The sequence below is a fragment of the Bos taurus genome, chromosome 28 (assembly GCF_002263795.3).
Source record: "Bos taurus isolate L1 Dominette 01449 registration number 42190680 breed Hereford chromosome 28, ARS-UCD2.0, whole genome shotgun sequence".
Lineage (NCBI taxonomy): Eukaryota > Metazoa > Chordata > Mammalia > Artiodactyla > Bovidae > Bos > Bos taurus.
The window spans coordinates 42,575,039-42,596,618 of NC_037355.1; the positions used below are offsets into that span (position 1 = coordinate 42,575,039).

Consider the following 21,580-nt stretch of genomic DNA (forward strand, 5'->3'; position numbering starts at 1 on the left):
AGGAAATGGCAACCCACTCCAGTGTTCTTGCCTGGAGAATCCCAGGGACGGGGGAGCCTGGTGGGCTGCCATCTCTGGGCTCACACAGAGTCAGACACGACTGAAGCGACTTAGCAGCAGCAGCAGCAGCAGCACATAAATGGAGAAGCAATGGCACCCCACTCCAGTCCTCTTGTCTGGAAAATCCCATGGACGGGGGCACCTGGTGGGCTGCAGTCTATGGGGTCGCTAAGAGTCGGATGTGACTGAGCGACCTCACTTTCACTTTTCACTTTCATGCACTGGAGAAGGAAATGGCAACCCACTCCAGTGTTCTTGCCTGGATAATCCCAGGGACGGAGAAGCCTGGTAGGCTGAGTCCATGGGGTCGCACAGAGTTGGACACGACTGAAGCAACTTAGCAGCAGCAGCACATAAACATATTCTAGTTTCCCTTATCTTAAAAGAAAATTCCACTTGACTTTAAGACCCCTCTATTCTACCAAAGTTTTTCTTCTTAAAATGATGAAAATCCTCTTAAGTGCCAAACTATTCTTGCATATTCACCATGGATGGCCACCATCTCCCTCCGGCTTCCCTTCCTCTTCTCTATGTACACTCCCAACCTAGGTGGTCTCACCTAGTCCTTTAATTTAAATCCCACCTATGTGGTAATGATTCCAAAGACCGATTCTAGCCCTAAAATCCCCTAGGACTTTAGACTCAAATTTCCAATGGCATATTTGACATACCACCTTAAAAGTTGACTAGGTGGTTTATATTACATATGTTTTACCACAATGAAAAAAAAAATATACCAGGTGATTGACAGATAGAGTGATGTAGAGATGAAAAACAAGCATAGCTAAATATTAATAGTAGGGTCTAGGTGGTAAGCATATTCAATGTAAAATTCACTGTAAAATTCTTTCCAAGTATATTGTTCCTATGTTGTATGTTGGGGAAAAACCTATTAGGAGTCTCAACATAATATATTCAAAACAATCTTTGATTCCATCCACCTACAGCATTCTCCCATCTCATTAAATAGCAAGGCAAAAGCCCAAAACTCAGCCTTGAGTGGCTCTCTCCCACCTGGAATATAATTCTATGAAGGCAAGTCCTAGCACACAGGAGGTGTTCAAAAATACCTTGGAATTAATCATGAATTAATGCTCTGTTTCTCTCTAAGTCCTACAAGCCTCACTAGTCCTTGAGTGAGAATGGAGCTCTTGGCCTCCAAACCTGCCCAGCCCAAGGAGCAGAAACTGTGTCATAAGACCCGATTATGGCTTCTTACCAATCATAGCAGTTCCATGCTCGTCAGCGAGAGTTCAACGCCTTTCTTTACCACAGAACCAACGTGACTCCTGCCCCAAACCTGTGACACACAGGACCCATGACACATGTCACAGCACAGCTGGGCATCACACTGCCCAGGCTGTCTTCCCCCAAGGATTCAGCGGACTCTGACCTCACTTTGCCCAGGGCCTGCCCGAATCCAGCCCAAAAGACCTCTCTGGGGCCACAGTCCACTCTTCAGTGGGCACCAGTGGCATCTTCCTCTCAAGACCATTGGCTGGACCCAAGTCAGCCCTCTCACGCTCCTGTGCAGCAGCCCCTCTGCCCTCCCCCATGTCCCACCTGGCCCCCACTACCTGTCCTCACCTGGATCATACCCCGCCCAGCCTGGCCCCAACCGCCCCGCCCGCCAGCCTCCAGCCCCCTCCCTTGCCAGTTGGGTTCACGCGGGAGCTCTCCGGCCGGGCGAGATCGGTGCCATCCAATCCTGGAGGTTCCCGTGGGCCTGCGCACGGAGCCTCGCCCTGCTCCAGAGCCTCTGCTAGAAGTGCTTCCCTCTGCTGGCCTTCCGAAGCACTGCCGCGATCACCGCGGACCCGGTGATGGATTTCCTGTGGTCCCTGGTCCGCTCCCCTGTGTATGCTCCTTCCCAATGCCAGCAACTCTCTGAACTATGCCCACATCCACTGAACCACTGAGGACTGTGTTCTCTGGGGGTGACCGCCTGGTTCACACCTGCCCCTAAGTTTCCTACTGAGTTGGAGAGGAGCCAGGATAGGGTGCTGGTTTGCAGTGTCAGGATAAGGAAGGTAGTGTTTAGGCACTTCCGACAGGATAGACTATTGGAAAAGGAGTCACTAGCCTGTGCCAGAATGCGAGGTCATTTAGCTGCTAAGTCGAGTGAGACAGTTTCAGCTAGGGTGGTCAGTGTAGGGGGAATTCAACGTATAGACATTGTCTCAGTACTACAAGCCAGAATTGTTTTATCCTAACAAGAGCACCTCTCTTCATTTGGTCCTGACCAGAGCCACTCTAGTGAACCTAGTTCCTTAAGGCATGATGAGACCTGCCTCACTTAGCCCACAGCCTGATCCAAGGGAGCCATATCATTGAACTGAGCTGGAATTGAGCAAAACCGGTCACCCTCTGTCCCGGCATAGGGGTCAATTTCCTGCTTGGTGAGTCACAACAGCTGCCTACTCTCCACCAGAGGCCTGGCCATCCCTCCAATCTCAGGATAGGATTCCTCCTTAAAAGATGGGCTCCTGTTGGTGTTTCTGTTGTTTCTCCTAGTGTCTAATGCCAAAAGTCTGCGCACCATCACTGTTTCACAAATCTGAGCAGCACAGATGAATCAGAATGTTCTATTGATGTGTTCCTACATATTATATGGCTGTCATGGGGAAACACAGAGAGAAGTGTCACGCATGGCATAGGGAAATCACTGAATGGAGACTGAATGACCACTTGGTGGAAGTGGTCCCCGAGGTCTCATCCTGTCCCTCAGCTTTCTCTTAAACCATATCCTATTCCCAGTGGTTACATACCCAAGAGGCTGCTTCTGTTTTCACCAGTGAAAAATTTGAAGAATTATAAAGTTAGTTTTTCATCAAAATGTCTGCCATTCTTTGGCAGTCTTGCTATCACAAGTATTACAAGGAGTCTTGCAGGCCAAGATTTAAGTTCCTCCTTTGCTACTGAGAGGTCCCCTTTCTAGCCTGACTGAGGAGTTGGTTGTCCAACTCCGTGGACAATTGCAGAGCAACAGCTTGGTTGTCCCCTCCCTGCTGCCCCCAGATACTATCTTTTCATACCCTGCTCAGTTCCAGGTCCACTGTGGATCCCTCAGAAGCTCAACTAGTGTAGCAGCAGTGAGCAGCACAGAGGTGATGCAGATTCTGGAACCTCTGTCTGCCTTCCTGACCCTGGTCTGAGCACCCAGACTCCCTCAGGATGAACTCTGAGAGCCAGGCATACTCTGCTCTCCCCTGAACTAAGACCCATCTGCTCCTTTCAAGTGCAAGAATTTACTGCCCAAATGGCCACTCATCTCAAGCTGTGAGTCTCCAGACACAGTCAGAAAGGACCCTTGAGGGCCTCCCAGATTCCAGTAAACAGCTTGCACCCAGAACCTCAGGACCCAAAGTCATGTCTTCACAGCCCCTAAGGCCCATGTTCAAGTTCAGGGTTTTCTAAACCTTTCTTGGGGCCAGGGAAGAGCAGATAATTAAGAACAAGCAACGCTGACCAAAAAAACAAATCATTTCAGCCACACTGCCCTTCCACAGGCTCCCCGTGGTACAGACCTCTACTTTACAGCCTGGTTTATTTTTGGATGGTGCTCTTCACACCCAGCACCACCAAGTGTGAGTCAATGGGGACTGTGAGCTTGGAAGAAGCTACGGGCCTTTTCTGTGTGTTTCTATCTCTCTGTTCAGTCTTGAGATACTTCACATAAAAGACTCTATAAAAATAAATTGTGGAAAGTACAAGGCCAATAAAAATCCCAGTGGAAGCTGAACACTAGTTTATTTAAAAAGCCGAAGAACATGCACTTACCTCGTTCTGGATTCCCAGCTGCCTAGTTCCTGGGCCTGGCACATGGTCAATGCCCCATAAATATTAATTGATCGATCCATTAAGTTGGTTGCTCACCCATTTGCAGAGCAACAGTCTACCGCTCTGCTTGCACACACACACAAGCCTAAGGAGAGAGTCCTTAGGCTATGATGGGAGAGTTGCTAAGTTGGCGGGGGAGCCTGCCACAATGCCCTGCCTTCTACTTCCAGCTCTGCTTATTAAGAGTCAAATAACGATGTGGCAGGAAATGAATTGCAAACACTGCCAAATTCTAAGAGAGGAGCTGGACACATGCCTTTCAGGCTTCATGTATTTGGTCTTCTTGGTCTGTGCCAAGCCCTGTGCTTTGCAGCAAAAATCCAGATGTTGCCATCTTACTGCATCTTATTAGCTGGACAGAATAGGGTGCATGCAGAAGGCAACTTCTTTGTTCCTTTCTAATGTCTTTTGAACTCAGTGCTCAGATGCATTTTTCCCCGTGGGGTCTTGCATATAAAACCTTGGGCAGGTCTAACTTTGAGCACCCAGAATAGTCCTTTTCAGTGAAAGACTCCTTCTGACTTCTTATCTAACTCCTGGGCTCTCTCTATCTTGAGGCCAGAACTGCTTTGGGCTAGAAATTGGCATGGGAAATGGGCACTTCAGTTTCTCCTTTCTTACCCAAATTCACACCCACATTCTACCCTCCAGACCCAGCATCTGACACCTCTGCATCTGGAATCCAACACAGGGCCCTCTGCTGACTGTTTGTCCTGAGAAAATCCTGGGCTTTCCCTAAGAATTTCCCCAAGAATTCCTTTTTGAGACACCTCCAATGGCAGCTCCGGATCTTGGGTAATGTTGCCATTCGCCAGTTGTTTATAATGCCCTCCCTCTTTTCAAATGAAGAAAGGGCCACCTTCAGGTCATTCTGAAACTTCCTATAGAACACGCCCTGCCAATACATGAGCAGTCATGGCATGGTTGAAGCAGAGTAAAGAAGACCACTTTTCAAAATTAAACTTTTTTATTTTGAGATTATTGTAGATTCACATGCAGTTATATGAAACAGATGATCTCCTTACTCTTCACTCAGCTTGCCCCAATGGTAGCATCTTACAAAACCAGCAGGACATCACAACCAGGATATTGACATTGATGGATCCATCCTGTTGTTCAGATTTCTTTTGTTTTACTTGTACTCATTTTTATGTGTGTATTTTAAGTTCTATAAAACTTAAAATTTACATACATAATACTGTACATCAGCTGTGTTTCAATTTTTTGAAAAAGCTCTACATAATTTTATCATAGGAGTAGGTTCGTGTATCCACCACCACAGTCAAGATACGAAACACTCTATCACCATCAGAATGGCGCCCCTTTATAACCACACCCACTTCCCTCCTACCTGCCCCTCCTCCCCGCTTCCTCCTAAATCTAGAGTAACCACAAATCTATTCCCCATTTCTATAACTTTGTCACTTTAAGAATACTATATAAATGGAATCATGCTGTGAAAACTTTTGCGATTGACTGTTTTTTCAGCATAATTCCCTGGAAATGCATCCAAGCAAGTTTACTCCTCTTGGTGTGAATGTACAAAAGTTTGTTTAACCATTGACCTGCTTGAAGGGCATCCAGATTATTTGCAGTTTTTGGCTCTTACAAATAAAGTTGCTATAAACATTCATGTACACGATTTTGTGTGAATATGTTTCCATTTCTCTGAGATAAATGCCTAATGTGCAGTTGCCGAGTCCTATGGAAATTGCATATTTGTGTTTTTATAAGGAATTGTCAGTCTTCCAGAGTGACTGTATAATTTTATATTTCCACCAGCAATGTATGAATGCCCAGTTTATCCATATCTTCACCAGCATTTGATATTGTAATTATTTTTTATTCAACCATTCTGATAGGTGTATAAAGATATCTGTGGTTTGACTTTGCATTTCTCTAATCACTAATGAGATTTAACATCTTTTCATATGCTTCCTTGTCATTTATATATAATCCTCAGTGAACTATCTGTTCATTTGCTATTTTCTAATTGGATTTTTTATATTCTACTGTTAACTTTTGAGAGTTACATTCTAGATACTAGTCTTTTGTTGGATACATAGCTTGCAAATAATTTCTCCCAGTTTACAGTTTGTCTTTTCATCCTCATAATAGAAACTTTCACAGAGAAAAGGATAGATTTTTCATTTTTCCTTTTATGGACTGTGATTTTGATGTCAAGTGTAAGAACTCATTGCCTAGCCCTAGAACCCAATCCAGGGTTTCCCAGGTGGCACAGTGGTAAAGAATCTGCCTGCCAATTCAGGAGACACAAGGGATCCAAGTTTGATACCTGGGTCAGGAAGATCCCCTGGAGGAGAAAATGGCAACCACTCCAGTACTCTTGCCTGGAGAATCCTATGGACGGAGGAAACTGGAGGGCTGCAGGCCATAAACTCGCAAAGAGTTGGACACGACTGAGTATGCATGCAGCACAACAACACGAGAACCCAATCCTTTCCTTTTATTCTTCTAAAATTCTCACGGCTTTACATTTATATTTGACTCTGTGATCCATTTTGAGTTTGTTTTTGTTTAAGGTGTAAAATCAATAGGGTTAATGGGGGATTTCTGTTGTTGTTTGGTTGTGGTTTTTTTTTTTTTTTTTTTGGTCTATGTATGTTGATTTATTGAAAAGCCATTTTTTCCCCATTAAATTTCTTCTGTACCTTTGTCAAACATTAATTGGGAATACTTGTGCAGGGTTATTTCTCCATTCTTTATTCTGTTCCATTGAACTATATATTTATCTCTCTGATAGATTATACTGACAAAGTATAGATTATACTTCGATTATTGTGGCTACATAATAAACCTTATTATTTAGTACAGTGATTCTTCTCACTTCAGTCTACTTTTTCGAGATTATTTTAGCTGTTCTAAGGTTTGCACCTTTTCAGAACATTTTTAAAAATAAAAATATAAAATAAAATTTATAAAATGGATTTCAAAATAAACCTATCTATGTCTACAAAATGCTTTCCTGGGAATCTGATAGGAATCACATTAGACCTGTAAATTAATTTGGAGAGAATTGACATCTTTACCGTGTTGAGTTGGGAAGGCCATTTTTGCTCTGCAGTTTAGTGATGAATGTGGGTATGTTTGAGCAACCTAATACAAATAGTGTGCTGGCAGATAATAGAAGCTTAATAAATATTTTTGGCAGAAAGGAAGGATGGGAGAGCCTGGCAAAATCTTGAAAAGCTTGCATCAGTGGTTCCCAAATTTAGCCACACATACAATCCTCTGCTGACAGTAAAAGTACAGATTTCTGGGTTTCACCTCAGCCTATCCTGCTGGTTCCGACTCTCCAGGGTTGAGGCCAGTGGACCTCTATTTTTAACACTCTCTATAATTGATTCTCAGGTACAGTCAGGTTTGAGAACATACGATACAGAAACTAGACATGGAAGCAGTTTGCAGGCAATGAGCTGAGTCCCTTAGGACCACACTGTTCTTTTTGATATTTGCCCTGAAACAAAAGAAGTGGCAGCTGAAATCAAGTTCACTTAAGGCAAATGAACAAGTCCTTCAAGAAATATGGCTCAAAATGAGTAAACAGCCCTGGAGGGAAGGGGAAGGTCCTTTCCTATAAGGAGAAAGATTAAATTCATTTTGAAACTGTAGCCACCCATTTCTTTTTCAAAGACAAAATAAGAAACCAGAGTTCAGAAGACTGCAAGCAGTTGCAAAGTTGTAAATACTGTTATTTATTCACTGCATTGCCTACTTGATTAATCCCCTAACCTTGAGGCCCATGAAACTGTGCATTAGGGCCCCCAGGGAGCTGACTCCAGCCCCCAGAGCGTTGGAAACATGACTGTTCAGATGCCTGCAAACTTCTTTCCAGATAACCTATCAGACTTTTCTATTATAAAAGAAAGTGAAAGTGAAGTCACTCAGTTGTGTCCGACTCTTTGTGACCCATGGTTTGTTGTCGGCCAGGCTCCTCCGTCCATGGGATTCTCCAGGCAAGAATACTGGAGTGGGTTGCCATTTCCTTCTCCAGGGGATCTTCCTGATTGAACCCGGGTCTCCTACATTACAGGCAGATTCTTTACCTTCTGAGCCACCAGGGAATCCCTTATATTATAAAGAAAACAGGAAATTATAAATAAAATTACATAGAGAAGAGCTCATAAATTAAATTTTTAAGCACAGGTTCCTTTAAACCTTTGTCATTGTTTTTGTTTGTTCTTTCTCTCTGCTGCTTCAATTTTTTTTTCAGTGTAAAATTCATTACTTAAGTAATAAATATATAAAAGTAAAGGAATTTTTAACAAAATATTCCCCTAATTCCATCACCCAAACACTGGGCAATTTCTACTAATATTCCTTTGGTTCACCTTCCCTGCTCTTCACTGTATTCCTCTGTGTGCATACACACTTTTCTGTTGCTTTTTATTCAGTTCAGTTCAGTTCATTTCAGTTGCTCAGTCGTGTCCGACTCTTTGTGACCCCATGAATCACGCCAGGCCTCCCTGTCCATCACCAACTCCCAGAGTTCACTCAGACTCACGTCCATCGAGTCAGTGATGCCATCCAGCCATCTCATCCTCTGTCGTCCCCTTCTCCTCCTGCCCCCAATCCCTCCCAGCATCAGAGTCTTTTCCAATGAGTCAACTCTTCGCATGAGGTGGCCAAAGTACTGGAGTTTCAGCTTTAGCATCATTCCTTCCAAAGAAATCCCAGGGCTGATCTCCTTCAGATGGACTGGTTGGATCTCCTTGCAGTCCAAGGGACTCTCAAGAGTCTTCTCCAACACCACAGTTCAAAACCATCAATTCTTTGGCACTCAGCTTTCTTCACAGTCCAACTCTCACATCCATACGTGACTACTGGAAAAACCATAGCCTGGACTAGATGGACCTTTGTTGGCAAAGTAATGTCTCTGCTTTTGAATATGCTATCTAGGTTGGTCATAACTTTCCTTCCAAGGAGCAAGCGTCTTTTAATTTCATGGCTGCAATCACCATCTGCAGTGATTTTGGAGCCCAAAAAAATACAGTCTGACACCGTTTCCACTGTTTCCCCATCTATTTCCCATGAAGTGAGGGGACCAGATGCCATGATCTTAGTTTTCCGAATGTTGAGCTTTAAGCCAACTTTTTCACTCTCCTCTTTCACTTTTATCAAGAGGCTTTTGAGTTCCTCTTCACTTTCTGCCATAAGGGTGGTGTCATCTGCTTTCAACTAGCATACAATTTGGAGTTCTTATGTCAAACATTTTCCTAAGTTGTGACTTTTCAGTATTTACTTTAATTACTCTCTTGGCTGCATAATATTCAATAGTGCTAATATACCAGAACTGCTCTCTTTCACCATGTTGTCTTTAGTATTACCATATTTTATTCTATTACCATTTCTATTCTATACTTTTTTTACCAAAAACAATTGTTTTTATACTATTACTGATATATTCTAAGGCATTCCAGCCATTTTTAGTTTGTTGTTTTAATCAATAATAATGAGATGAACATCTTAAACAGACATTTTCTTTTTCTGAATTATTTCCTTGGGATAAATTCTCAGGAATATCATTGTTAGGTCTTTGGGCATAAGTATCTTTATGACTTTTGATATTTCTTAGAATACCAAAACCACCAAAATTTTGCCAAAATTGGATAGTATTTTTTTTAATTTTGCAAATGTGGTGGATGCAAATGTATATATTGGCATTCATTATTTTTTATTAGAATGTGTCTATCATTTGTATTTTTATCATATACATTGTCTATTTAAATACTTTATTACCCTATTATAAATTATAATGACCTTTCTAAATATTATAGATATTAATCTGTATTCACAATTATGTAAATGTTTCCCTATCCACTGCTCCTATTTTTGCATTAATTTTGTCATTGTTACTAAACAGAAGTTTTAACTTTTCCAATATTGTCAACTTTGCAATTCTTGTTTGTTATACGCTTTGTCTATTGCGGGCTACCAGAGAAAGTTACTATGCCTCTGTAGATCTGATAAAACCAGAGTCTATTTTCTACCAGTTTTCCTATGCTTGTTTTAAATCAAACCGTATGTAGTTTTCGTGGATGAAGTGAATTTGGAATCTAAGTCATCCCTTCCAGCTGTTTCAGTTCTGCCTGTGGAGCTGGCCTCTGCCCTGCCCTGAGGCCCTGACTGCCGTAAGCCCCCGTCACAGAGCACTCGGTGCTCCTTGGCTCACACTGTGGTCCACCAAGCCTGTTTCTTCTGTACACTTGAGAGCTCCAAGTTTCAGGACTTTAGTTTCGCTATGGTGGTGGCTATCTGGTAACAGTGGATCTGCCATTTCACTCTTCCTTTTTTCCTATAGGGTCCCGTCTTATTTTTCTTTTCTGTAATTTTTAGAATCAGAGCCCCAAAAGGAAAATGTTCTTAAAAGAATGTATAACTATTCAGAATTGCATGGGAAAAACACAGACAGATAACAAAACATATTACTCCCATGGCCTTTGAGCCAAGTCTCTCATCAGACTCCTTCAAGGAATCTGGGGGCACTTTGAATACCATGGAAATTCCTTCAACCAATGGAGAACCCAAAAGTACCAGCTGCAACAAATCATGTGTCCCAGAAAGTGTGACCAGTGCACACTTGTGGTACAGTGAGAATGTACCCTTTACTGGTTTATCTTGATGTGAGAGGTTGATTCTCAAATTCTTTCACCAGAGGAAGTCCCACTTTGAGCTCGCAGGGGCATGTGCATGCGCCTGCATTCACACACACACACACGCAGAGCTTTATTCAACATAAACCCCAAAACTAAAGAAGGTCGCAATCACTATTCAAAAAATGAGTTTCAGAAGTGACAGGCATGGTTTGTTTGTTTGTTTGTTTTGAAGTTACTTCTTAAGTGGGCCAGACCTTCCATCCCAGGTCACCTTCTCAGCTGGCCTCCTTCCTGATTGTAGAGTATGTGGGTACATTCTTTAGACCAACATCTGAGGCTCTTCCATGTGATCAGGGTCAGAAGTATGTCCAGGCAGAGACCCTTGGGTTCTGCCTCTGGAGACTGTCCTGCTTTTTCTGTTCACCTAAAACAATAGCAGCTTTTACTGGATTGCTTTGCCATTTGGCCAGCAGCCTTCCCTAAACAGAACAGTTCAATTGTCTTTTTAATCTTACTGGACAGCAGTGGTTTTTTTAGCCTCGGAAGAGAGAAGCAGGAGGACGCATGACATGTGATGGAAAGACGTCTGTGTTATACAAGTCCACGTGGACAGGCACATTCTAGGGGAAATGCAAAAATGCACCAAAAGGGTAATCAGACAGCAGAGGTGTGAATCTGCCCCTCATGGCTGCATGATCTAAGACAAATTAAATAAACCTTCTAAGCTCCATTTAAAAAAGAGGAATAAGAATACCACTCAAAGTTGAAGATTCAATGAAGTTATTTATAGAAAGTACCTATATACTATTACCGTCTTAATATCTAAAAGAACCAAATAAAATAATTTGTTACACAATTTTAAAGGATGCATGACTCCATCCATAAGCAAAGTCCCATTATACCCTCCAAAACGTCTCCGTACTTCCAGGATGAAAGAGAAAATGTATACAACAGAGACCCTTAACCTTTGGGAGATTTATTCTCCTGGAGAACTTGGAGAATGTTAAAAGTTACTTTTTCCAAAGATGCAGCAAGTCAACATTCTAACTGTAGAGCTCCCCACCTGCCTCGAAGCACACCTGTGGGCAGCTCCATGGAGCCCAGGCTGGGAACTCACGCCTTGAGCCTCACCGCCCACAGGCCCGCCTTCTGTCAGCAGGGAGAATAAGTGATCACGACAGGAGTTGGCTTAACTACACCCCAAGCCATCGTCCATCTGAGGGCTATTCAGGCACCCTGAATCTTGACATCTCTGCCATAAACCAGTGCTTCTCCTCACCCCAACTCACACCCCATGCTCGGGCACAAGCTCTTTGTCTACAAGGGAAAAAAGAAAGACAGTGTATTGAATGCACTAATAAGGCTGCATCATCTCACTGCTGTAATTTCCTCCTTTATGATTTATGATTAAAAGCAGCTAACACTTTTTGAGTTCTTACTACATGCCACACAGTGTGCTAAACGTGACTCAAATTGTCGTCTAGCACGCCCAGGAACAGCACGCGGTGGATTTCATTATCTCCACGTGGCAGTCAGCTAGCTGCATCTTAGATGCTTTAAAGGGGCTTCCCTTGTGGCTCAGCTGGTAAAGAGTTCGTCTGCAATGCAGGAGACCTGGGATCGATTCCTGGGTTGGGAAGATCCCCTGGAGAAGGGAAAGACTACCCACTCCAGTATTCTGGCCTAGAGAATTCCACGGACTCTACAGTCCATGGGGTTGCAAAGAGCTGGACGTGACTGAGCGACTTTCACTTCACTTCATTTCACTAGATGGTTTAAAGTCTCTTGCTGCAGGTCATCTAGTCAGTGAGTGGTGGAGCCTAGCTTGGAGCCGCGCTCTCATGACTCTGATCTCTGCCTCCTCCCTTCAGGGCACTGCAGATCTCCTAGGACATTCCGTAAGTACTGACACTTTCGGTCCTTAACTGTTTCCCCATGGATCCCCAAAGCATTGCTCACCCTATTTTCTTTAACTCTCCAGCCCTGAGGAGCCCCCTCTAGGAAGACTGCCCTCCATGTATAAGCTGCTCTCTGCTTGCTTTACACTTTTGTGAACCCATAATGCATCACTCCTCAGAGAAGGCAATGGCACCCCACTCCAGTACTCTTGCCTGGAAAATCCCATGGACGGAGGAGCCTGTTAGGCTGCAACCCATGGGGTCACACAGAGTCGGACACGACTGAAGTGACTTAGCATAGCATAGCATAATACATCACTCCTAAAGTTGTCAGAGTGTCCAACTTTCCCATAAATGGCATGCAGGGTCTTCAGAGCCTCCATGTCATCCTCTCTATTAACGTGTTGCTTCCTATTTCAGATAAGAGCCAGCCCATTTGTCATATTTGAATTTCAAATATCCACCCACCTTATCAGCTTGCCTGCCACTGTCCTTTGAGAGTCCAGTTCAGTCATTTGTGATGAAAATGTAGCTGGGACACAATATAAATGAAAGTGAAAGGCTGTGTTTCAATTATACCTAAATCTTCACAGCCAGTGCCTTGGTAAGTTTCAGTGTGTCATGAAAATGTGTTGATGCGAACGCTTCTTGAACGTTCAGCATTTTTCAAATACTGGAACTACCTGTGTTGTAGGCACATGAACAGAATTCGAGAGGTTAACCCTCTCTACTTGCAGCCTGACAGTTTTTGTGACACTTACTCCTCCCGTGTCTTCATCAGTCTGATCTGACTCCAGCCTGGTCATCCCAGCTTCTGGTAGCAGTTCGTGTAAATAGTTTGGCTTTCTTGATCAAGAAAGAGCTCACTGTGTTAAAACCACAGGGGCTCTTGAGAGGGGCCACATCACATGTCACCAAGACTCTTCTCTGAAATACACTTAGCCCACGGGAAGGCATAAGCGCACAAAGTAACCCACCGAGAGACAGCGCTGAGGAGGGACAGAGGGCCTGGCCGCGTGCTGCGGGCAGCAGAGGTCCATGAAGGGGCCCTGAAGTGGGAGGCCTGGGGCTGGATTCTGACTCCATCACTTACTTACTGATGACCCTGGGAAAGTCCTAAATGTGCCATCGGAATAGCGTGAAGTGTCAGGGCATAGGGCTGTCGCCTTGGAACATGGAATATGATACGTACCACGAAGAGGTGTGACCCCAGGGGGGAAGCAAGGGGAATGCTATAATGCCCATGGACCATCACCCAGCCAAAGTAGAGACGCGGACTCCCTCTAGAAGAATTTAGCCCAGCCGTATTCCACCCAGAGTGCTACCCACCTGAGGGGGCCCTCATCTGCGTCCTCAGCCTCCTCGAAGTCTTCCCACTTGCTCTCACTCTCATGGGACACTTCTGGAGGCAAAGACTGTGAGAAAGTACTCCAGGAACAGAACTGTGGTAAGGGAATGGTCCCTGAATCTGCCTCCAAACATTCTCCACAGGGTAGCTGGTCTGCCAGTGAAGGGTTGATAGTAAGATACACTTCATCCTTGGAGGTAGGAGAAGGGGTCCCAGGTGGATGGTGCATGTCCCGTTCCTCATTATCACTGTACAGTTCAGGACTAGAAAACAGAAATCCATGTTTCTTCCAGGGTTGATCACAAATCCCGCTCCCCACCTTCCCTTGCCTTCAGGATGCGGTCATGACATGTCACAGGCAACTGTCACAGGCTTCAGACAGTTGCTGCCAGAGCCTCCTCTGGGGCCAGGAGGTGAACAGTGGACAGGGTGCAGCCTTGACCTTGAGGAGTCCGTGATTTAATGAGAAGAGTAAGCGGTAAACAGATGTTACAATCAGGTAGTTAGTGCTACAGTACATAATGTTATGAGGGTGGGCGAGCTCCTTACTGAGTCCAGGAGATGGTGGGGGGACTCACTAGAGGACACGGATCAAAAGCAGAGCTCTGACCCGTCCTTCATATGGGAAGAGAGTCAGACCTCAGGCAAGTTTATTAACTTCTCTAGAGCCTCAGTTTTTTCATCTGAAAAAATGGGAAGGTCACAAAACTTATGGGAGTGTTGGAATGCTTAAGTTAAATAATTCTGATACAGCCAGCCATGGCTCCTGGTACAGGGTAAGTTCTCAGTAAATGGAGGAGGCCGTGATCACTACTATGATTATAGTTCTTTCAACAGAAGAATTAGATGGAAAGGGCCAAAGCAAGAGGCTCAGAACAACTCCAGCAGGTGACCTTCAAAGCACTTTGTGCAAATATCAGGTCCTTTTCTGAGCATTGCAAAAGTGCTTATTTGGAGAGGCAGCTAGCTGGAGTGACATTTATTCCCTGTGTGACATAGGAAGCAGGTGAACGGCGAGGCTCATTGGCGACGAAGATGCAGAAGCAATGGTGAAATAATAAGGCTTCCAGGGGTTTCCAAAAGTCACCACACACTCCTTTTTTGATTAGAAAGAGCAGTTCATGAAGATGACAGAGCATTTTGCACAGGGCTTCCAACATGCAAAGAAGGTGCTCAGAAAATATCTGTAGAGAGTCTGGTTAGAGAAGATGAGTAGGAAAATCTACAAGAAATGCAGACAGGTTGATCTTTGTACCAAACACACAAGTCCTTGTTTATCAGCCTCCTTACCCACACCCATATCAACAGGTTGGTTTTGTCAGTATCCCCTGCCCTCCCCTTCCCTTTCCTGCAATACGTCTTTCCCTTAAAATCAGCACTGGCAACTCCCTATAGCCAAGAACTCCCAAACACCCATACAGGTGGCCCTCCTTCTGGTAGAGCCAGAGTAGCTGTCTCAACCTGAGTTTTGCTGTCAAAGAGACATCCTTTCTGCTCATGAGAGATACAGGGTTCAAGTAAATGTGCATTTCATGTAAATATATACACACTCATGTGCTTAAAAAGGGACTATATTCTGTAAGGACATTCACTTTAAGGAAATATTTTAAAATCCCTAAGCACTTGAAGAACTTGGTTTAAAACCTTAAGCTACTCGACCAAATTGTGTAGAAAAATGTGTTTCTTTGTAAGTATAGGGAGGGAACATCATGGAAGCTTTACCAAAGGGCAGGAAATCCAGCCTGGTGCCCAGGCACACTCTGTCCCCCTCCCTCAACCCCCTCGGCAGCCAACCTGTCCCACCTTCCCTGCCAAGAAGCAGGTGGCAGCAGGGCCACGCCTGGCTGTCCGCACTTCACCTCCCACAACTGTGCTCCTCCAGTCTTTCTAATGATCTCCATGCTCTCCAGATTGGATCTGGGGCTCTACCTGCTGGCCCCACCAGGAGAGAGATCCAGGGAAGCCATCAGCCTGAGGGGCAAGAGGCAAAGCTGCTGGATGTCTGGAGAAGGGATGGTGATCTCCAGGGTGGCATTCTGGCCATTCTGGTGACACTCTTACCTCAGGGAGAATCACTGCCCTTCCATCCACCCTTCCACCCAGGCTCCCGACTGCTCTTGGAGCTCTGACCTGGGGTTTGCTTGTGGATGTGGGGAAAGAGAGGGGAGGCAAGAAGAGGCACAGGAAGTCAGATACTGTGTTGCTTTCTTTCTTGTTTTGCAGAGCCCTACTCCTGTGTGGCAGTAGTATGTGTACAGTGCGGTAAAAGAAGAGAACAGGGCGAGAAAAGTAGAATTTCGTCTTCTCCATGAACACTCTGCGTTTGCAAGGGTGCTGGTAGCCGCTTGACTGTGGAAAGTAACCACCTGGTAGATGGTAAGATCTGGCAGTTTGCTGGGAATTTCAATTGATTGGCATCTGTCTTTAGCTGGAAATGGCTGAGGAAAGAGAAGGAAAACTGACTGGTGTTGAGTTGCTGTGTGCCAGGCTCTGGGCTAGCGCTCTGCATGTGTTATTTCTTTTGAAGGCCACAGCACAGTTTGGAGTTACTGAGGTCTTCATTAACATTTGAGAAGCCTCAAGCTCAGAGAAATCAATTCGTCAGACACGCTAGTAAGTAGTAGAGCTGAAACCGAGGCTATATGATCAAGAAGTCAGTCATCGTTTTGATCTAAACCACTGAAAGAAAACTTCACTCGTGGATGCCAGAAGCAAAGAGGCAGTTACCTGGGGCAGTCGCTTCAGAACTGAACTGCGGACATTCAAGGGAGATCCACAAAGAACCACGATCCCACCTTGGAATCCTAATTCTGACGCTGCCCAGGAGCTGGGGGAACTGTGTCCAGAGATTGCTGGTCGTGTGCTATGGCTTTCCTTCTGTAGGGCGCAGCCACTAATTATGCGTGCTCTAAGTGCAAGCTAAGGCTCTCTTGGAAGAGAAGCTAACACAGTTGAATTTTGTTTGCTTGGCACAACACAGTATACTTTTAAACAATCCTATCTGGATGCTTCTAGGAAACACGCCTGGCTTCTGTCTGTCACAGATCGAACCCTGTCTAATTGCATTACCCCAGCTGCTTTACACTTCCTGTTACTACTAGTCCCTGTAGATTTGCCCTTATCAGCCTTCTAGGATGCCAACAGTTAAGAGCCATTTAGTGTCAGTGGGTTTATACAATGTCAAACATGAAGCATTGTTCCCCGTTGTTTGGCTGCTTTGTGCCCGTGCATCTAACTAACAACATGCCTAGGAGCAATATCGTACCCTCTCTCCATATCCGTACCCCTCTCTTTGCTCCTGACAGGTTTCTAAGCACCTTGGATACGTGTAGTAAGTACTCATCCAACTGAATGAAAGAGTTTGTTTTCGATCAGAACAGGACTGAGAAGGACTCATCCACCCACTCAGGGGTGGATGAGCACAAAAATGCAGACTAAGTTAAAAACAAATGGCTATTAAAATGAACATCACAGGGCTTCCCTCGTGGTCCGGTGTTAAAAATCTGTCTTGCGGTGCAAGGGACACCGGTTTGATCCCTGATACAGGAAGATCCCACATGCCTCAGAGTAACACACCCAGGCACCAAACTCCAAGCCAGCACTCTGGATCCTGTGAGCTGCTACTACTGAGCCCATGTGCTGCAGCTACTGAAACCCAACTGTCCAGAGCCCGTGCTCTGCATGAAGAGAAGCCACTGCAATGAGAAGCTCTGCACACCGCAGGAAAGAGTAGCCCCTGCCTCACTGCAATAGAGAAAGCCTGCGAACAGCAACAAAGATGCACCACAGCCAAAAAATACTATTAAATAAAGAGATCTTTTTTTTAAATGAAGGTTTCAGTCTGGTTTTGAAGATGTAGGGTTTTTTTTAAGCTTCTGTTGATTATGAAGCATCATATTAACTATAGAAATGATGATGCACACAACGGAAACTCTTTCTTATCACAAAGCTTCAGGAGGCCATGAGGGACGCAGAACAAAGGCTTGTATGCGAGGAAGAAATCCCAAGGCCTGCCATCTGTAGCCTGCAAGGATACTGGAGGACCACTGGGTGGGGTTTGCTTTCCCAAAATCTCACAGGTTGTGATTACCTCAGCTCCAGATTTCATGTTTCTCTTCTTTCATCCTCCTCTCTAAATGCCCAGAACCCTCCTGGCCCAGCAAGCATCTGAGCTATGTTATTAATTGTTTGCTTGTAATTTCTAGCAATGACATGCATACAATTTACAGTATGTCTGAAAATGGACTGAGCCTTACCTTCCAAGTCTCCTGATATCACAAACTGAATCACAGTTTTGCCTCAAATCCTTCTCCAAAGAGGTAGCCAATGTTGATGCCTCCATTTCTTGGTGAAGTCTGCATAGATGAGGGAAGGAATCCCGAGGATCAGTCAAGGAAGTGGCCCAGGGTCTCTCGGTGTCTTGGTCCCATTGTGCCTCTTGGGTGGCTTGTTGGAAAGACTCTGGCCGGAGACCCAGGCCCTCCCCTGTGTCTGGGGAGGCACTGTCCCTCCGGCTGTCCCCCTGATCCAGGCTGGGGCTCTGCTCCAAGTCAGTGCATGCTGCCCTGGAGAATTCTTTGTCTGCTGCGAGCACAGGTGTCTATTGAAAGAAATACTACGGATTATTGGATCCATGGTGCACATTGAGCAAAATCTAAGTGTTGCTTTTGTACCAGTGGGTACCACACTTGGTACCAATCCACCCCTTTTCCGTGCTCTTAAATGAGAGCCTAGCCTTGCTAGTTCTGTGTCCACCTCTTCTTCCTCGCACCCACTCGAACCAGGCTTCGGTCTCCATCACTCAACTGAAAGATATCTAATTAGGATCTCTAGTTACCTACATCTTTCTGAAGCCAAAAGATAATTCTCTGTCTTCATCTCTACCTCTCAGCAATGTTCAACATAATTGGACCCTCCTCCTTCCTGAGAATGTCCTTTACTCGTTTACTCTACTTAAACACTGAGTTTACCCTAAGCTCCACCTTTATCCGAATCACCTCCAAAACTCCTTCTCAGTCTCATGCGTTATCTCATTTCTTTGGGGTGTCGCATCGCTCAGCCCTCTTCTTGACTTTTTTGGTATTCCTCCCCGAGAAGATCTCATCAAATTTACAGCTCTCAGTGGCATTATCTGCTGGTAATTTCGAATTCACATTTTCCAGCCCTAGCAGATATCCCCATTGAATGCTCTATAAACATTTGTTTGCAGGCTATCAAGAACTGCTGCTTCTTTCCACGTACCTTAAAGTGCTCCCTCAAGCACATCCTGTCTCGGTAAGTGGCGCCACCTTCATTCATTCAGTTACTTGAGCCAACTCCACTCCCGGTCTTCACACCAATGTCTCGTCCAAAAATCATCCCATGGGCTCTACCTCCCAGAGTATCCTAAATCAGTCCTTCTTACAGCTATCTGGCTACAGCCCGAGCCTAAGACACCATATGTTACGTGAATCACTGCCAGATTACCTGCTCCACTCCATCTCTCCCGGCAACCTAAGTGACCTCTCCGAAGTGTGGACCAGATGAGGCCACATTTCCGCTTCACCCTTCATCCTCCCACCTCCCCAGCCCAGTGGCTTCCCATGGCAGCCAGGATGGGATCAGCACATTACCAAAACCTCCAAGCCCTACCTGATGCGGAGCCCAACCCCTCTACAACTCCTCCCCCTCCACAGTTTCCTTCATTAACTACTGTCCAGGCACAATCCTTATCTTTGTGTCCTTCAAAAATCTAGGTCATTCCTATCTCAGAGCCTTTGCACTTGCTATTCCTCCTGCCTGAAATGACCAACTCCAGATGTTTACAGAGCTGCCTCCTTCTCGTAACTATTCTAGTTCTAAACCAAAGTCTCCCTTTCTTGTTCTTCAATCAGAGCTCTGGAACCAAGCGAATGAATGAAAATTCTTCTTCCATGTGGCCCTCAGGTATGAGGAGAGAAGAAGCATGCCCACCATTCCTCGCCTCAAACCCTCTCCATTGGACACTTCTGGGTTCTCTGGTAGAAGCTCTTCTCCAGGACAGGACAACTGTTTCCCTGGCATTTACCAGATATCTGAACAAAGACACAGGGTACCAGCCCCTTGGCCTGCTGGTCTCTGAGTGTGTGAAATGTGACCCTCTCCCACCCCGTTCACTTGCCTAACACAAGTGCTGTCATCTACCTTCTTTCCAAACTAGCAGCTCTCTGCTTTCCTTCCTATAGCTCTTGTCTCACCAAAGTTGGTATAAAACGACCTCTTAGAGTCCAAGCATCAAGAATACGTGGGTCACCAAGTCCCTGTGCTGTCTCTACCAACTGTCACCCTCGGTGAAAAGTGACTGATTGTGACTGATAAGCCATGGACACGGCTTGTGCACGTCTCAGATGAGGCATCATGAGACCTAGAGAAGTTAGGCAAGTGCCCAAGGTCCTTGCCGCAAACATAGCAGGTACAGATGATTCCGGGTGTCCACGCAGACCCTCCTCCATGGGCGAGGTCTGCTGGTTGCTGGCAGCTCACAGCAAGCCCCTCCCCAGGAACTGTGCTCAGCTTAAGGGAACTGCCTCCGCCAAAGCTAGGCCCCTCCCTTGGGCAGCTCATACCCCAGTGCTGTTTGGTGCAGATAGCAAAGGTACAGGCTCTTCTGTTCCAGTTAAGGACAGCTCTAAGGGGCCATCTCAGCTTCAGAGTTCCCTCTGGGGCCAGCTGAAGCCCCTGTTGCAGCTGAAGCTCATTTACTTCCCCTTCCGCCCAGCCCTGCTTCTCTCACCCTCACAAGGGTGTCCCGAGAGCTGTCCCCGTCCACCTCGGGCACTCCAGTCTCTGTCACAGACTCTGTGTCCTGGAAGCTCAGCAGGTGGCAATGTGATGGGTAACACTAAGTGTCATCCTGGCTAGGCCGTAGAAAGTGAAAGTGAAGTCACTCAGTCGTGTCCGACTCTTTGAGACCCCATGGACTGCAGCCTACCACGCTCCTCCATCCATGGGATTTTCCAGGCAAGAGTACTGGAGTGGGTCGCCATTTCCTTCTCCAGGAGACTACCCAGATATTTGTTCAAATACAAATCTAGATGTGACTCTAAAGGTATTTTTTAAATGAGAGAGTTGTCTATAAATCAGTAGACTTTGAGTGACACAAATAACCTTCTATAATGTGAGAGAGCCTCATTCTGTCAGTTGAAGGCCTTAGGAGAAAAATGACTGAGAGCCCTAAGAAAAATGAGTCCTGCCTCTAGACTGCCGTAAGAGTCACACTGTGACATCAACTCTCTGCTAGATTTCCAGTCAGCCAGCCTATTCCACAGAATTTAGACTGGCCAAGCCCCACGACAGGGAAGCCTGGTGTGCTGCAGTCCATGGGGTCACAAAGACTCGGATACAACTGAGAGACTGAACTGAACTGAAGCCCCACGATTACCTGAGTCAGTTCCTTAATCTCTCTCTCTCTCTCTCTCCACACATGCACACACATATCCTATTTGTTATATTTCTCCCAAGAACCTAATACAGGCATCAACATAATAATCTGAATTTTCCAGATTCCAATGCCTGTCTTCTCTGCACCAGACTACACATGCCTAATCCATGTTTTAGAAGGGTGGACTTAGATCCTTCCTATTTTCCCCTCCATTTCATTCTTCAGAATGGAAATTCTTACCTCCCCTTTGTCTGGTTTTATATGCACTCTCCTTGTTCCTGGTTCCCCTCTCTGATGCCTGGCTGCCTCTGATGCCAGAGAACCCAGCTCTAGAAGTTTCTCAGTTAAGATTTAAGTATGTAATCAACTACGGGAAGACCTAAATATTGGGAGAGACAGAAGCAGGGAGAGGAAGGGA

General features: G+C 45.3%; 2 protein-coding genes across 12 annotated transcripts in view; both read right to left on the reverse strand.

Annotated features, from left to right (window-relative positions):
- The window catches only part of PTPN20 (protein tyrosine phosphatase non-receptor type 20), a 124,623-nt gene extending 122,945 nt beyond the window's left edge, over positions 1–1,678 (reverse strand). For 5 of the 8 annotated variants that reach the window (XM_059882712.1, XM_059882711.1, XM_059882707.1 and 2 more), the window contains exon 1: positions 1,280–1,677. In XM_059882712.1, coding sequence (XP_059738695.1) covers positions 1,280–1,286 — 7 coding nt within the window. In that variant the 5' untranslated portion in view covers positions 1,287–1,677. Of the gene's footprint in view, positions 1–1,279 lie in introns of all 8 variants that reach the window. The other 3 variants (XR_009493277.1, XM_059882709.1, XM_059882713.1) reach the window with 2 other exon arrangements.
- A 3,170-nt stretch (positions 1,679–4,848) lies between these two features.
- FRMPD2 (FERM and PDZ domain containing 2) overlaps positions 4,849–21,580 on the reverse strand; it is a 108,477-nt gene continuing 91,745 nt past the window's right edge. For 3 of the 4 annotated variants that reach the window (XM_010820735.3, XM_015461085.3, XM_059882706.1), the window contains 3 exons: positions 18,020–18,363; positions 13,745–14,026; positions 4,849–11,137 (listed from right to left, as the gene is read on the reverse strand). In XM_010820735.3, coding sequence (XP_010819037.2) covers positions 11,029–11,137; positions 13,745–14,026; positions 18,020–18,363 — 735 coding nt within the window. In that variant the 3' untranslated portion in view covers positions 4,849–11,028. The remainder of the gene's footprint in view (positions 11,138–13,744; positions 14,027–18,019; positions 18,364–21,580) is intronic. The other variant, XM_015461087.3, reaches the window with a different exon arrangement.